The following is an 18285-nucleotide window of genomic DNA, read 5'->3' as shown; positions in this document are numbered from 1 at the left end:
TATAACAGGCAAGCATGCCAACCATATACCATATCATGTCCCTCGATATTAAGTATCCTATCATTAGTTAAATCAATCCAATCACTGATTACAGATAATACTACTGCATCATAATATAATTTTAGGTTGGGTAATTTCAAACCTCCCCTCACACACATCTTGCATTATTTTTAACTTTACTCTTGGCTCCTTTCCTGCCCATACAAATTTATTAATTCCCTTCTGCCATTCTAGCAAATTCGCATCTTTTTAAAGCATAGGTAACATTTGGAAAAGAAATAAAAATTTGGGTAGGATATTCATTTTCACTGCTGCTATTCTTCCCAACAAAGATAACTACAACTTGTCCCATTTTTTCATCTCTGTCTGTATACTATGCCAAAGTGGTTCATAATTATACTTATATAATTTCCCATTTGAGGTTAAAATATTAACTCCCAGATATTTGACCTTTTTGACTATTTCACATCCTATCATTCCTCCTAGTTCTTCCTTTTGTTTAGTATTCATATTTATAGCTAGTATTTTTGTTTTCCCTAAATTTATTTTAAAGCCAGACACTTGACCATATTGATTAATCGTATTCATTAAGATCATACTAGATTCCTGCGGTTGATCCAATATTATAACCAACTCTGCATTCTTGCTGCCTAATCTTAATTCCCTTTAGACTGTCCAAGCCCCGTATTTTGTTCAGCAATACTTCCAAAGTTATAATAAACAATAGTGGAGACAAGGGACAACCCTGTCTTGTATCTTTTGCAATTTGAAAAGAGTCTGTTAAACTTCCATTGACTATAATTTGAGCCGTTTGCTGTTGATATATTGCTTTGATTGATTGTAAAAAACTTTCTCCTATTTGCATTTTTTGCAATGTTTTCAACAGGAATTGCCAGTTTACTCGATCAAAGGCTTTCTCAGCATCCAAAAATATGAACGCAGCAGGAATTTGATTGTTCTTTCCCAAGTATTCTAGTGCATTAATAATTAGTCTTATGTTACTTTTCATTTGTCTCCCTTGAATAAAACCTGTTTGATCACTGTGCATCACTGTGTATCAATTGTTGAATAACCAACATTAACCTATTTGCTAGTATTTTGGTAAAGATTTTATAATCTACATTAAGTAATGAAATAGGTCTATAGTTTTTTGGTTGAGTAATATCTTGATCTTCTTTGGGTATCAGGGATATAAAAGCTGTCTTCCAAGATGGGGGCACCTTACCTTCCATTTGAATCTTATTAAATAGTTCCTTAAGAGGTTCTACCATTTCTAACTGTAGATTTTTATAGTAAGCCACTGTCAAGCCATCTGTGCCTGGTGCCTTCTCTGCCTTTAACTGCTTAATGAGCCTCTCTCTTCAATAGCCCCAAGGCTCTGTTACTCACTTTTCCTGTTAAAAACAATTTTGCTAACGAAGAAGATCAGATACTGGATAATACTACTGTCCAGAGTGGACTGAGTCAAAAAGATGGGTGGAGTCACTCACAGAGATGGGTTATATATGCGGCTAATTAATTATTAATCAGACTTAGTCCAATAGGAGAACGGACAGGGTTAACCCATAAGTGGATGCTATCTCCAGCTCTATTGAGAAAAATGAAGGGAACAGTAATAAATAAAAAGTAATGAGTATTATCGCATTAAGTAGAAACTTGTTATTTAATAGACATTTGTTCTATTATAATATGTATATGTGTTGTGCTGCTGTAAAGGTGTTTTCCTTTTGAACATTTGGTTGTTGGACATTTATGGCACATGGGGCTAAGGTATAATGTGATTTGTTTTTGGAAATTTCTGGATGCTGTGAATTGTGACAAGTATGTGAAATTTACTCATTTTACTGCAAAAGTAAAATCAATCATAGAGGCAGTGGGAATGTCATGTTCCATGGAATGCAAAATTGTCTGCCTTCTGAAATAATGTTTGGATTTCCACACTTGGACAGAATGGGGGGAAATCCACAATATGAGACTAAAGATATGTCTGTAAGGGACTGTATACTTGGCCTCTCCTCTTCTTTATCTTACCTCAGAAATACAGGACACCTAGCTAAAACCCAACCTCTCAATGTTGCTGTTCATAAGTTCAAGCCTAGTGATTGCATCCTGATAAAACCTGACATGAGGAAAACCTTGGCCAAGTCTACTAAGCCCTGCTAACCACTGAAGCAACAGCCCAAAGTGGAGACAAAAGGCAAATCACTACAAGTACAAAGTGATTCCTGGAGAAGACCCACTGAGAATGAACATTTCCAAAAAATCCACTAATAATGAACATTTCCAAAAACTGATGTAGTCATGGTGGTATCAGGGACGTGCAGTCACTAGAGGCAGGGGAGGCGGGGCCTCACCAGTCTCCTCAGGAAAAGGAAAGAATTTTAAAGAATTTTTTTTAAATAATTAAAGCCAAGGTAGTTGCTACCAGATTCCAAGTCACAGTGGCTTGGTGTCTGCTTAGTGTTAACTATAGGAGGAGACGAGAGAACTGGGGGCCTCCTTTGCATAAGGAATTTTTCACCTTTTACGAATTAACCAAGGATTAAAAAGCGAAGAATTCCATATGCAAATGAGGCATGTGATTCTCCCGCCTCCTCCTGCAGAAGGCACTTTGTTTAGAGGCTTTATTAAAACGTTTAAGCAGAGTCATCCACGTGGTGACTCTAGCAGCAACTAGCCTAGCCTGCCTGGCCCCGGCTAGACCAAATCTAGCATTTTTGACGCAGCTGGAAGGTATGTGGGTCAGAGGGTGGGCGCAGGGGGGAGGAATTCCATTTATTTGTAATGTAAGTAATTGTAATTTGTTTTTATTATGTGTGTGGTGTGTGGTGTGTGTGTGTGTGTGTGTGTGTGTGTGTTTACCTGCCTCTGCTGGCGCGCAGGCTGGCACATTTATTTTCATTTTTTATTTTTTATTTTTCATTTTTTATTTTTTATTTTTCATTTTTTATATTTTATTTTATTTTATTTATTTTTTAAAGCCATGCTGGCTCGGCTGCCATTCAGCGAAACATTAAAATGGGCAGCGAAACAAATCAGGACACGTTTCGCTGAATGGCGGCCGAGCCAGATTACACTCCAGAGCACCCAAGCCTCAGGGAAGGACCCCATCCTCGTGGGAATGGTTTCCGCCGGACCTGCGGCTTGCCAAGGGCTGGAAGGCTCACGTACTGCAGAGGGCGGCAGAGATAAGGGCAGGTGACAAGAAGGGGCGGGCACGGTGGAGTAGAGTAGAAAGCGGCAACAAAAGGCATCTCCGGAGCCTGAGACTTCCCGCCCTTCCACCTGTGGAGCCACTCCAGCCATATCGCAGGGAAATGGGCAGCCGTGCCTGCGGGTGGCAGCTGCTGCTCCCGGCTCTGCTGCTCCTCGGTAGCACCCAGAGTCAGCTTCGAGGTTAGCGCTCCATTCCGACGAGGCTACAGGGAATCCCGAAGGGTTGAACCCTGGGCCTCTGCCCAACCTGGTTTTTTCCCCCAGGTCAATCGGGGAAGGTGGAAAAGCTCCCCAGAGTCCTTGCTCCGCCGGTAGCACGTGTCAGGTTGCAATTGTGGATTTCCACGTGCCTTTCTCCGTAGAAAGTCAGACACTGACTTTCAGTGGCCAGAGTCTTTTGGAAAGTCCTGCGGCAGGGATGGAGGAGGCGGGGGGAGAGGCGGCAGAGGTGAGAAGCAACACCCCCGCCGCTGTGTCCGCCATAAACGCGAGATGCCTGTCGGACACAGCAGCAGGGACGTTGCTTCTCGCCGCTGCTGCGCTCTTGCGTCACCAACGGTAACCCTCACCGCACGTCACTGGGTAGTATGCACAGATTTTGCTTGTAATTTTTTTCCTCATTGCAGGAGTAGCAACTTTTGGTCTTTCCAGCCTGAGTGGTGGCTTCTTCTATTCCACCTGAAGATCTTAAAAGCAGCTGTACAACTTTGCACTCTACAGATTGTGTTGATTTTGTGATTGTAACTGTATCACTGAATATTACTGTTATTATTGTTGTACTTATAAACTGATTCACACCTGTGGGGAATAGTAGGACATTGTAATTGTGATTGCTCCCATATAAAATTCATATATATTGGGACATTGAATCAGATCAACCTGACTTGAACACAGTAGCCCTAAGAAATAGTGATATCATAATCCCTGAAGATATAAAATGTATTGATATAATGCAATGGTTCGATGTTTGGTAATAAATTTCTTATGCATAGGACAAACAGGATAAGAATGTAATGCAATGACAAGTGTGAAATATCATACATTCCAAGCAAGGCTGTTTTCTTGGCTTACTGTCACCTTACAGTCTGGAATTAACCTGACACAACCTAGTAACTCACTTGTAAATATAACCAGATGGCATGGGTAATGGACAGATGTGGTAACTCTTAATTAGCATGTTCCAGATGGCTTATAAGATTTGCCTATGTGCCTAGTCGATGGTATGTAGCAGGTGTATATGCTGAATAGAAATATAAGGTTACAGCCAATGCTTGCAATAATAACTAATGCAACTGCTAGTGCTCTAACTTTTAAAGCAACAATATCCCAGAATACCTTTGTTTTACATGATTGGTTTATCTCACAAGTTATGTTTACAGATCGATGACCAAGGAAAAACTATTGAGGAAATTACTACTCGGATGAGGAAATTCGCTCATGTCCCTGTACAAACTTGCACTAGTGCTATCAAGTTTAACTGGTTTGCTAATAAGTTCTCTAACTGGAAAAGGATTTTTTCCCCTTGTTGGACTTTGGAGGTCTCCTTTTCCTTCCTTGTCTCATCCATCTTCTCCAGCGTATAGTTCAGTCTACTGTTTCTGACTGTCATCGCCTCCTTGGTGAACTCTGCCACCCCCGGTCGCCCAGCTAATATCATGGATCTTAGTACCATCCCTAAAGAATATGCTCCCCCTACTTCATTGTTGACAGATAGCAACCTGTCCTAAAATAAAAAGGGAGTAATGAAGGAGTATATGAATCAATATGAATCAATCATTTGTTTGTATGTTTTGGATATAGTTTTGTCACCCAGTTTTTGCTATGGCCATAAATAAAAGCAGATATTTTTGCAAGCCTCGTCTCGAGTCTCATTTTCTTTGGCATTTCCGTGGCTCAAGGAAACTGCTGGAACCTTACAGAAATTTAAAACATCAGCAACTTACACAAATTGTAATATACAGTATTCTTTATATGTTTATAAAATATTTTAAAATATTTACAGCTACAAGGTCCACAAATACTAATTTTACAACAAATTTTATATGCAGAAGCATTGCAAAATTTTCTGAGGTAGTAGATAGATATAAACATACAAGTTTTTGATTTGTAAGACCTTCCAGGAGCTCCAAAAGCTTTCGACCATCTTGCAAATCGTTGAAGAGATCTTCAATTGGATGAATACCAAACTGAAATGAGAGAAAGTTTATCAGACTGTATGCTAAACTGTTAAGAAAATATTGTGTCTATTGCTTATACAAAAGAAAATTTTTCTAAAAGAAAACTGGCTTTTCACTTTTAGCAACAAAATATCTTATTCTCACAAACCATGTAAATTAGGGCAAAAGAACAAACAGTATAATTCTCATGAGTTATTATTCTATAATCTGCAATATAGTTTGTTTCATTTATGTTGCACTTTCCAACTCATGAATTTAAAAATATTTCACAAATGAATACTACCTAGTTTTATATTCTCATATAGCCAGATAATGTTTGCTTCAGAAATATATTTGTTACATCACTTTTTACGTTCTTATCCAAGAATCAAACAATGAATATATTTTTATCATTGCTGATACCAGAATGGAGTATGACAAATTTCCATCTATGGCAGCAATTCTTATTAATGATCTCTATCCTATTATTTATGAATCTATTGTACAAGTAATTCTTTACAGACAAGTCATAACTTCTGAAGACCAGTTTTGGTGGATATGAAAGACATTAGGTTTTCCCTCACAAAAGCTAGTATGACATAGAAGTAAGTCTGTGCTATATACTCATAAAATTAAAAAAAATCCTGCTATGGTAACAAAGCTAAATAATGAGAACACACTGTCAGAATTTGTTGCAGAAAAATCAAATCCAGAAAGCACACACAGAAAACTGATTTAGCTGGATTCATTAACTTCTTTATATACATAATAACAGATGAATAAATGTACAATACCAATAATAGATTCTTTCAACCAGTGGTGAAATTCAAATTTTTTTACTACTGGTTCTGTGGGCATGGCTTGGTGGGCATTGAGGGGAAGGATACTGCAAAATCTCCATTCCCACCCCACTCTGGAGCCAGCCAGAGGTGGTATTTGCTGGTTCTCTGAACTACTCAAAATTTCCGCTACCAGTTCTCCAGAACCTATCAGAATCTGCTGAATTTCATCCCTGCTTTCAACGTGGTAGAAGTTACAAGCAGAACGCAAGCAGGAGAGAACAGTTTCATTTCAGAGTTCAGAGTAGACAGAAATCAGTTTCAATTTTCAGGTAAGCCATGGCCAGACTCCAAGCTTAAGTTTGTGTTTTCAAAACAGCCCTTATTGGCTGACCCAGTTGCTATGCCTATTCATTGGCTGATCTATTCCAGTCTATGAATATTCATACTCTGACATGCCTCCCTTCATAACTGGAATAGACATAAATTCAATTAATATTCTTCAGATACTTGTATTTGAAGACCCACATTCACAGTTCCTTTCAAATACCTGAGAATCCTTTTTATTCCCATCGAATGCAATTGCATTGGTGCAGCAGTTGAGACTCAAAACACTTACTGCACAAGCTAGGCCTGGTCTGGACCACTGTGACAGATATAACAGGCTCCCTATTGCTGACTGATATATATCTTGATCACAGGCTTCACTTTCTTCCTCACCCAAACTGTTATGCAAATCTGTACTCATAGGTGTTGAAGCAGTATTACAATCTTTCATATTATATCTCTCCAACAACTGTTTACTTTTTCTTCTTTGACTGAGAACATAACCACCTTTCTCAGTCTTTTGTTTGTTTGTTTGTTTGTTTATTATATTTATATGCTGCCCTTTTCCCCCAAAGGGGACTCAGGGCGGCTCACAACTCAAACCAGGGAAGGGGGATACAGACAAAAAATTAAAAAACGACACATAACAATGCATAATTTAAAACACACAACAGTCATACCATTCGAGACGGGGGCAACAGCTCTTTGTATCTCTACACCAAGATAATTTTTTATTTATCCCAAATTTTTTAGTTCAAATTTCTTCTCTAACTTATTAGCAAATTCTTTTAACTGTGATATATCCTTTGCGATGAAACAAAGATCATCCACAAATGTTAATAATTAACAATCCCCACCTTGTAACCTTCCGGTTTATATGCAATCATCAGCCTTGCAACTCTTGAACCCAAGACCTATCAATGAATTATCTAGACAGATATTCCAATTCCTGGCTGACTGCTTCAGCCCATAAATGGCCTTGTTTAATTTATACATTGTGTTAGGCTTTTTACTTTCATACCCTGGTGCTTGAGCCATGTAAATTTCTTCCTCTAACTCAGCATTAAGGAATGCAGTGGTTATGTCAAAATGCCAAATTTTATGGTCATGTGCTGCTGCCAATGCTAGTGCCAACCTTATGCTTTCACTCTTTACTGTTGGCATGAATACCTCATCACAGTGCATATTTTTCATCTGTGAAAAACTTTGTGCCACTAACCTTGCTTTATATTGTATCTCATTATTGGGTAGTACTTTCTTCTTGTGTACCCACTTGCATCCTACAGCTTTGCTACTCTGTGGCAAAGTGATAGAAGTGAACATGTTATGTTCACCCATGGATTTCATTTCCTTGTCCATGTCTTCTTTCCACTTTACTTGTTCTATTTTAGGTAATGTCAAAACTTCCTTATAGTTCCTTGGCTCATACCATAACACACCTTACTAGCAGAATACCTTTCAGATGGAATCCCCTTGTTCCATCTCTCTGACCTGGCATTGATTGCTCCTGTGTTTCTACCCTCTCTTGCTTCATATTTTGTTCAGCTTCTCCTCCCTGAATGCTGACACCATCACTAAGTGAGTTGTTGTCACTAAGTGAATCACCATCACTAAGTGAGGCATTCCAAAATTTACATCATTCTGTTCCAATTTTGCTCTGCAAAGCTAGCCAACCTGGAAATCATTATTCTCTTGCTTCCATTATTAAAACAATAGCCTTTTGAACCAGGCTCATAGCCCATAAATGTGAGCTTTCTAGCCTTTGGTTGTCCCTTTCTCCTACTTGACTTTGGAATATGCACCCATGCATAGCTTCCAAAAACTCTTATATGTGCCAGAGATGGTTTTATCCCATATAGCACTGCATATGGAGCATCATTAATGGAGGAACTCCACAGCCTATTGATATTTAGCAATCAAGATGGCTTCACCCCAATATGACCTACTCAGACCAGAATCCCCCAGCAGTAAGTCCTTCATGATTTGTAAGACTCCATCCCATCCCTCAGCAACACTATTCTCAGCTGCTGTGTACAGACTTGTGTGTCTGTGTGTCCCAACCATTGTTGAAAATTTGCTGACAGTTTGCAGCTGACATACCTTTTGCTTATATTTCCTTTCCACAAAGCTTACCCATTGCTGTAATTTCTGTAGCACTTCTATTTTACTCTTTGGTAAATAGCAGAACCCAAAACTGCTGTAGTAATCAACAATGACCAGTGCATACTTAGCCCTCCCCAACTGGCTTGCATTGCCCCAATCAAATCTGCATGTACCAGCTCTAGAGCTCTAGTTGTCTACCTTGTGCTACTTTTGCTTACTGGGAATGCCTTGGACTTTGATGACTTACATACTGCACAGTCCAAATATGCCTTACATCTGTGGGAAGTTATCATCCAGCCCTCTCCCAGAAAAATGAAATATCTAGGAAATATTGAAAAGGCAGAATATTTATCTGGATGTGAAAAGAAAGAAACATGCTTTAAAAGACAGAATAGTTGCCTGTAGCTTCCTGCCCATCCACACTTTGTCAATAGGCCATTGAGAAGGCCAGGCTAGCCCACTTTACATAATAAAGACTTCTCCACTGCAGCTGCAGGGGGAAGGGATATTACTCAACTCTCCACATGGCATCTGAGACCTCATCTATACCTGGATTCAAAACACAGCCTAGAGAGTAGCCCCTGCATGGCACCATGGGAGTCTGACAACCAATCAGAATACATTTCTTACACAGGAACAGGAAACAGAGAGGTGGGACTAAACAGGGTATAAAAAGCCTAGCAAGCCCCTTCCTCAGCCCTTCTCTCTTATTCTCCATCAACATTGAAGCATGTGATCACCTTTTCTGTTCAGGGCTCAAGCCATGTGGTCCTGTCCAACAATAAACCATCTTTCCAAGGAGTCTCCATGTCTCCAGTGTCTTCTTCCCCACTTGCAGCTGAACCCAGAAGGACATTTCTTTCAACACATCCCTTTAAATTTAACTATTCTGCACACTGGTCCATCCTTTTGCAAAATTCTGAAGCTGGCATGGCCAAGCTTTCTGTGCAAGAGATGAACACGTGAATCATGTGTCACATTCCCAAATGTTTAGGCACATTGAATCTTTTGTCCCTGCAACATATAAAGAGTATCCTCCTTTATGGCCTGTTCACATACATTCCCATTTCTCTTTATGACACACCTTCCATTTATAAATGTGGTCTCAAATCCTTGCTTGTCTAAACTAGAGACACTTAAATTATGCTCCATTTCAGGCACACATAAAATATCATTAAACCTCGTTTCCAGATATGGAATTTGCACACTGCCTCTTCCAAGGCTATTGCATCTCCAGAAGCATTCTGTAAAACAATTTAGAATTATTAACAATTGTTAGTTTTGCACCACTGTCTATTAACCATTTGTCTCTGCTATTGCAATAGCTAACTTTTGCAACAGCAATTTGTCCATCTGTAGCCTTTCTGCCTTGAAAACAGCTTTTTCTTTGCAAACAGTCCTTCTTTAAATGTGTTTCACCACAAATGAAGCACCACCTCTGTTGCTGGGCTGTTTCTTTCTTAGTAGAAAATGTTTGCTGGGCTGTAATCTGATCTTTACTGCTGATTTTTTCTTCTCTGGAGATAGCCAGTCTATGGAATTTTCCTCTGCTCTTATATCTCTGCTCATTGGGCCCCCACTTCAAGAATTTGTGGCTTTTTCTATAATGGTGTTTCTGCTCCTCAGCAATCAAACAAGCCTTTAAAGCCTCCAAACACAGTTCCTGCTCTGGTTTGCATTCAAACACTGCAGAAACAATGTCCCACGTTTTTCAAGACTGTTTAACACCAACAGGACTCTTTGAGATTCAGGAATCTCCATTGGACACTGTTGTAACTCCACAAATAAAGTTTGCATTTTAACAAAATGCTGTTCCACAGATTCCCCTGGTTGCAAACAGGCTCTGTATAATTTTCTTGATAACTGTACAATATTGCATGCTGACACACTAACATGCACACATCTCAATTTCAGCTAGACCTCCTTTGCAATCTTTAAATCAACTACACTGATAAACTGTTCATCTTCTAAAGTCAAGATGATATAAGTCATTGCTTTATCATGCTTCTTTGTGCTCAGCAGCTGCAAAAGCTCTCTGGGGTGGATTAATAACAATATCCCACAGTTCCTTAGCCTTCAGGAAACATTCCATCTTTGTGGCTCAAATAATATAGTTCTTCGGTCCCAAATGAGGCACAGAGCTTTCCTTAAATGCAACAACAGCTATCCTGCAATCTCTCTCTGCCTTGTTTCTCTTTTAACACAGGCAGTCTTCTCAGCTTAATTACAGTTCAGTCTTTCTGTGTGCTCTGGGCCCATAATCTGTCAAAGTTTGTTGCAGAAAAATCAAATCCAGAAAACAAACACAGATAACTGATTCAGATGGATTCATTAACTTCTTTATATACATAATAACAGATGAATAAATGTACAATACCAATAGATTCTTTCAACGTGGTAGAAGTTACAAGCAAAACACAAGCGGGAGAGAACAGTTTCATTTCAGAGTTCTGTAGGAAGTTATCACCCAGTCCTGTCCCAGAAAAATGAAATATCCTAGGAAATATTGAAAAGGCAGAATATTTCTCTGGATGTGAAAAGAAAGAAACATGTTTTAAAAGACAGAATAGCTGCCTGTAGCTTCCTGCCCATCCCTCTTTGTCAATGGGCCTTTAAGTAGACCAAGCTAGTCCCTTTACATAATAAAGACCTCTCCAGTGCAGCTCCAGGGGGATGGGATTAAGGAGCTTTACCCAACTGACCACATGGCATCTGAGAACTCAACCAAACCTGGATTCAAAACACAGCCTAGAGAGTAGCCCCCTGCATGGCACCATGGGAGTCTGACAACCAATCAGAATACATTTCTTACACAGGAACAGGAAACAGAGCGGTGGGACTGAACAGGTTATAGCAAGCCCCTCCCTCAGCGCTTCTCTTCTTCTCCACCAACATTGAAGCATGTGATCATCACCTTTTCTGTTCAGGACTCAAGCCATGTGGTCCTGTCCACCAATATACCATCTTTCCAAGCAGCCTCCATGTCTCCAGTGTCTTTTTCCCCACTTGGAGCCGAACCCAGAAGGACATTTCTTTCATCAGTTCAGAGCACACAGAGATCAATTTCAATTCTCAGCTGAGCCATGGTGAGACTCCAAGCTTAAGTTTCTGTTTCCAAAACAACTCTCATTGGCTGACCCATTTGCTATGCCTATTCATTGGGTGATCTATTCCAACTATGAATATTGATATTCTGACACACACAAACTTATCAGGAGTAACTTGCCTTGTTATGGAGAAGGCAAGTATTTCCAGATGAGATCTACAGACTAGTCCCAGGATGTCGAACCTATGGCATGCGTGCCACAGGTGGCATGCAGAGCCATAGTTGTTAGCATGGCAGCCCTCAGCAGCCCTCAGCTCCGGTGTGCATGTTTGTGGCAGCCAGGTTATTTTTGGCTTCCCGAAGGGCTGGGGGAGACCTTTTTCACCCTCCCTAGGCTCCAGGAAAGCCTCTGGAACCTAGAAAGGGCCAAAAACAGACCCAACGGCCCAACCAGAAGTTCAGGAATAAACTTCCATTTGGCCCATTGTGTCAGGGTTACAAATAACATCCAAAAGTAAATCAGAGTCCAAGGCATAGTATTGCTCAAAGTTCCAATTTATTAAGAAAGCCATGTTGACACATATGGGAAAATCTGAATCTGAAAGCTTCCTGGTTTTCCCCACCCAGTTGAAAGTTCAAGATCTTGCCCCCACACCCACAAGTCCATCACATGGTCCAATCTTCCACTGCCATGCTGGCAGTTCCACCCATCCTATTCCGGTCAGGGGCAGAGACAAAGGATGACATTGGCTTTCTAGAAATAATATGTTGTGGCTACATAGTACGTGACTCCTTACAATCCCTCCTCCCATTTTCCCACAATAAAAAATGCATAGCAGAATAATAGAAATTGTGGCACTAAATTTTGTAACTAACCTCTATATAATCTAGAGTCCAAAATTTTCTTCACTTCATAGTTAGTTTCTCCTTGTATCACTACTGGAGAAAGGGGAGGCTGAGTCAATGGTTTTAAGTTGGACCTAATCACAGGTTTCACTAAGCTACAATGGAAGACGGGGTGAATTTTTCCCAGAATTCTTGGCAGACTGAGCTGAACCGTAATTGGGTTAAATATTTTCACTATTGGGAAGGAAAGTAAAAATTTCAGCCCTAATTTCTTGCTAGGCATTCTTAACTTTATGTATTTGGTAGACAAGAAATCTTTATTCCCCACACAGAACTGGGGTTGGAGCGAGTGGTGCTTATCAGCTTGCTTCTTGTACTCTTCTGCTGCTTCTGCCAAAGTTTTTTCCATATTCTCTCACCCCTTTTTAAGAGTGTCCATCCATTCAGTCAGAGACATGGAGGAGGGGGCTCTCTGGGCAGTTCAGGCATGGGAACAAATTCCATGCTGCTGGTAACTCGAAAAGGAGTTAACCCAGTGCTGTTGTGGACAGTGTGGTTATATGTGACTTCAGCGAATGGTAGCAAAATCCAACCAGTTGTCCTGCTGGTAATCCATATAACAATGGATGTATTATTCAACCATCGCGTTAGCTTTTTCTGCTGCTTCATTCGTGATCATATGGAAAGCCGAGCTAAGTCCTTATGTGGATCCAATGCCTCAGGAACTCCCTCCAGAACTTGGCAGTGAACTGAACTCCGCAGTCTGAGATGATTCACCTGGATACTCCATGCAGGCAGTAAATGTGTTTAACAAACATCTTTGCTAGCTTCTTTGTGGATGGTAATTCTGAGCAAGCAATGAAATGAGTTTGCTTGGAAAATAAATCAATGACTGTCCAAATTACTTTATTCCCACTGCTATCTGGGAGCTCTATGATGAAATCCATTGTGATCTCTTCCCATGGTCAGCTAGGGCTGACTACCTGTTGCAGTAATCCAGGGGGTTTGCCTGGCCATATTTTCATGGTTGCACAAGTGGCACAGCTTTTCACATAGTCTTCCACTTCTGCTTTCATTTTTGGCCATCAAAATTGATGTCTGGCGAGGTGGACCATTTTTAGGAATCCAAAGTGACTTTCCAATTTTGCATTGTGGCATCGCTGTAGTACTTCCAGCCTCAAGTTTGCAGGAACATACAGTTTGAATCCTTTCCAGGCTAAGCCATCTCTCATCATCAGGATGTCTTTGTTGTCATTGAGCCAGGGGCCCACCAGACCGCATAGGCTTTTTTCTCCCAAATGGCCCACCTTCTTTCCTTGGCTGTGAGTTTTTTGGAGACATAAGTGTATGGCAAGAGTTTTCATTTCATTTCATTTCATTTAAAGTTTATTTGTATGCCGCCCTTTTCCCTGGGGGGACTCAGGGCGGCTCACAATCAAAGGAAGGGGGGGACAGACTTTTACATATAAGACAGTACATGATTAAAACGCAACATTCATACCATTCGGGCGGGTTACAATCTTTAGCCCCAGGCCTGACGGGATAGCCAGATTCTAAGGGCTGTGTGGAAGGTCAGGAGGGTGGTGAGGGTACGAAGCTCCACGGGGAGATCGTTCCATTGGGTCGGGGCTACCACCGAGAAGGCTCTCCTCCACGTGGTGGCCAGTCGGCATTGGCCAGCGGATGGAACTCGGAGGAGGCCTAAACGATGAGATCTAATGGGTCGTGTGGAGGTGATCGGCAGTAGGCGGTCTCTCAAGTACCCAGATCCACTACCATGAAGGGCTTTATAGGTGGCAAGTAGCACCTTGAAGCGTATCCGGAGATCGACAGGTAGCCAGCGCAGCTCGCGGAGGATAGGTGTTACGTGGGTGAAGCGAGGTGCACCCACGATCGCTCGTGCGGCTGCATTCTGGACTAGCTGAAGTCGCCAAATACTCCTCAAGAGCAGCCCCATGTAGAGCACATTGCAGTACTCCAGCCTAGAGGTCACAAGGGCCCGAGTGACTGTTGTGAGAGCCTCCCGGTTCAGGTAGGGGCGCAACTGGTGCACCAGGCGAACCTGGGCAAATGCCCCCCTGGTCACAGCTGACAAATGGTGTTCGAAAGTCAGCTGTGGGTCCAGGAGGACTCCCAAGTTGCGGACCCTGTCTGAGGGGTATAATGTTTGACCCCCCAGCCTGAGAGATGGAATATTTGCCAAGTTGGCGGGAGGGAAACACAACAGCCACTCGGTCTTATCCGGGTTGAGCACAAGTTTGTTAGCCCTCATCCAGTCCCTAACAGCTTCAAGTCCCTGGTTCATCACGTCCACCGCTTCATTGAGTTGGCACGTGACGGACAGATACAGCTGGGTATCGTCCGCATACTGGTGGTATTTTATCCCGTGCCGCCGAATGATCTCGCCCAGCGGTTTCATGTAGATGTTGAAAAGTAGGGGAGACAGGACCGAACTCTGCGGCACCCCATATGTTAGGGGCCTAGAGTTCGATCTCTGCCCCCCAACTAACACCGACTGCGACCTGTCCAAGAGGTAAGAGGAGAACCACTGCAAAACAGTGCCTCCCACCCCCACCTCTCGCAGTCGTCGCAGAAGGATACCATGGTCGATGGTATCGAAAGCCGCTGAGAGGTCAAGGAGAACCAGGATGGAGGCGTGGCCTCGATCCCTGGCTCTCCAGAGGTCATCGGTCAATGCGACCAAAGCAGTTTCTGTGCTGTAGCCAGGTCTGAAGCCGGACTGGAATGGGTCAAGATAGCTGGCTTCCTCCAAGGCCCGCTGGAGCTGAAAGGCCACCACCTTCTCAACAACCTTCCCCACAAAGGGAAGGTTGGAGACTGGACGGTAATTGTTAAGAACGGCTGGATCCAAAGATGGTTTCTTCAGGAGGGGTCTCACCACCGCCGCTTTGAGTGCGGGGGGAAAGACCCCCTCCCGAAGGGAGGCGGTAACAACCGCCTGGATCCAGCCCCGTGTCACCTCCCTGCTGTTGACAACCAGCCAGGAGGGGCACGGGTCCAGTACACATGTGGAGGCACTCACAGCTCTCATGGCCTTGTCCACGTCCCCAGGGGCAACATCCTGAAACTCAACCCAGCGATGGTCTACCAGATTATCCCCTTGTGCCTCGGCTGGATCTGCAGAATCGGAGTCCAACTCCGACCGAAACCGAGCAACTTTGTCCGCCAAGAACTGGACGTACTCTTCAGCCCTACCCTGCAAGGGGTCCCCCATATCCCTCCTATTTAGGAGGGAATGGGTTATCCTAAACAGGACGGCTGGGCGGGACTCGGTGGAGGCAATCAAGGTGGCAATATAAGATCTTTTTGCCGTCCTAATTGCCCTGATGTAATCCTTGATGCACGATGTTAAAAGTGCTCGGCTCGATTCGGATTTGTTGGATCTCCACGAGTGCTCTAGGCGTCTCTTCCGGCGCTTCCTCTCCCGGAGTTCCTCGGTGAACCAAGGGGGTCTCCTGGATCCACAGCCTCGGAGCGGCCGTAGTGGCGCAATCCGGTCAAGGGACCCCGTCGCTGCCGAGTTCCAGGCAGCAACCAGGGTCTCCACCGGACTGTGGGCGAGAGTATCAGGAATAGCCCCAAGCTCCGTCTGGAAACTCAAGGGATCCATAAGTCGCCTGGGGCGGAACCATCTGGTCGGTTCCTCCTCCCTACAGCGGAGGTTTGGCCTCCGAAAGTCTAGCCTCAGTAGGCAATGGTCTGACCACGACAGGGGTATGATCTCATTACCCCTCAGACCAAGATCACAAGTCCACTGCTCCGAGAGGAATACGAGGTCGAGCATGTGACCCGCTGAATGGGTTGGGCCCCGAATTACCTGGGTCAAGCCCATGGCTGTCATGGAAGCCATGAACTCCTGCGCTCCATCAGAGTGTTCACCGAGCGAAGGCAAATTGAAATCCCCCAGAACCATAAGCCTGGGGAACTCAATTGCCAGCTCGGCTACCGACTCGAGGAGCGAGGGGAGGGCTGCTGCAACGCTGTTGGGAGGCAGGTATGTTAACAGCAAACCCACTTGACCCTTGAGGTCCAACTTCACCAGCAGGGACTCACACCCGACAAGCTCCGGAGCAGGGATCCTACGAGGTACTAGAGACTCTCGGATAACAATAGCCACACCTCCACCCCTTCCCTGGGTTCTCGGCTGATGAAGCACCTGAAAACCTTCTGGGCACATCTCTACGAGGGGGACTCCTCCCTCCGGGCCCAGCCAGGTTTCAGTAGTACATGCCAGGTCTGCCCTCTCATCTAAAATTAAGTCCCGGACGAGGGGAGCCTTATGAACTACAGACCTGGCATTTAGCGACAAAAGCCTGAGACCAGGGTCCTGATTACTCGTGCCATCTGGCCTTGGAGTGGGACTCATAGGGCCGGAAGGAGGGATCTCTATGACGTAGCGAGCCCTCCTTCCCCGGTAATGGCCAGCCCTAAAGTCCCCGCCATATCTGCCCCTCCCTGTTACGACCGTAATTCCCCGGCCCACTCCCGTGTCCGTGGTTCCCTCAACCACCCCTATGGCTCCCACGTTCCCCGGCAGGCCCTCCGAATCAAACACACTCATCCGTACACTCAAACAGTCCCCACGTAGTAATTAAAACACAAAAAAGATACAACAATAATGGGTAGTAAAAGTGGGATCATTCACTCAATCACACGCATATCTCATGCATATCCCATACAAAAGAAAGAAAAAAGAGAAGAGAGAAAAAGAAAGGAAAAGAGAGAGATTACGCAGTCGTTAAAAATGAAGTTCAGGTAGCTGTGCACCAGCCGTGGGATACGGGGGTATAGCAGTGTAAGTCCAAAGTCTAAAGGTCCAAGGTCCCCTCTTATAGTTTTTCCATCTGATGGCAGGATGGTGATGGTAGTCCGAAACGGTCCCCAAAGGTTCCCGCAAGCCGGGAAACCGGGTGGGCGTAGTCAGAGGGTGTTGTAAGTTCCAAAAGGTCTTAAGAGATGCCGCCATCGTCCATATGCCACCCGCAACAGCGAGCAGAGAGGGGGGGTGCACCAAAAAGAAGTGGGGGGGAAGAAGCTAGAGGATTAAGGTGGCCGGAGACCAGCCACCAGACTCAGTTGAATAGATGTAAAAAGTTCAACCACTCCCTCTTTAATGGGGTGCTGGTCTAATATAAGCCCAGATCTTAATCTTAGTCTCTTACAGATCGAGAAAAAATGCTCGCCATCCGCCACCCCCCACTCACTCACACCAATTCAAGCTGCAAGTTGTCTGAAGCGGCTGCCAACGTCGTCCCAGCTTGTGACACGCTGAGAGGCTGTGGTCTGTGTGAGGGGGGGGCGCCCGACAACGCCGACAAACTCCAAAACCGTCGCCCGTGTGCGGGGGGGGAGGCATCCAACAGCGCCAGCAGTCAAGCTACCGTTCGTGCAAGAGGGGGGAAGGGCGTTCAGCACCACCGAAGGCCACCTGGGACTGTCCAAGTTCTTCCTAGCTCAACTCCGAACTCCTCCCGGTAGCAGCGTCTCCAGGTCGCACAAGTAGGCCACGCCAGTATCGGCAACTTCCCCCATCCGCATCTCAAGTGCCGGCAGCCTCCGCCTCCGCCCAGTCCCAGCGCTTTTTTTTGGTCGCCCCGCGTCGTCCGCGTCTTCTGAGCCTAGCAGCTCTGGGGAGGCAAGTCTCCTCAGTCCGCTGCTGGCCCGGGTATCCTGGGGAGTTCTTACTCCTTTCGCGCACGGAATCAGGTTCCTGGACCAGGATTCCACCTTCTCCCATGCAAGTTTCAGCAACCCGAGCCGGAGCGAGAAAACTCGGCAGCCATCTTCCAGC

General features: G+C 44.0%; 1 protein-coding gene across 1 annotated transcript in view; it reads right to left on the bottom strand.

Annotated features, from left to right (window-relative positions):
• DMD (dystrophin) overlaps positions 1 to 18285 on the bottom strand; it is a 1161901-nt gene that overhangs the window by 1111433 nt on the left and 32183 nt on the right. Inside the window, 1 exon segment of the mRNA XM_032219839.1 lies at positions 5310 to 5402. Coding sequence (XP_032075730.1) covers positions 5310 to 5402 — 93 coding nt within the window.

Source organism: Thamnophis elegans, chromosome 6 (assembly GCF_009769535.1).
Source record: "Thamnophis elegans isolate rThaEle1 chromosome 6, rThaEle1.pri, whole genome shotgun sequence".
Taxonomy (NCBI): Eukaryota; Metazoa; Chordata; class Lepidosauria; order Squamata; family Colubridae; genus Thamnophis; species Thamnophis elegans.
This window is presented reverse-complemented; position numbering and strand designations above follow the sequence as displayed.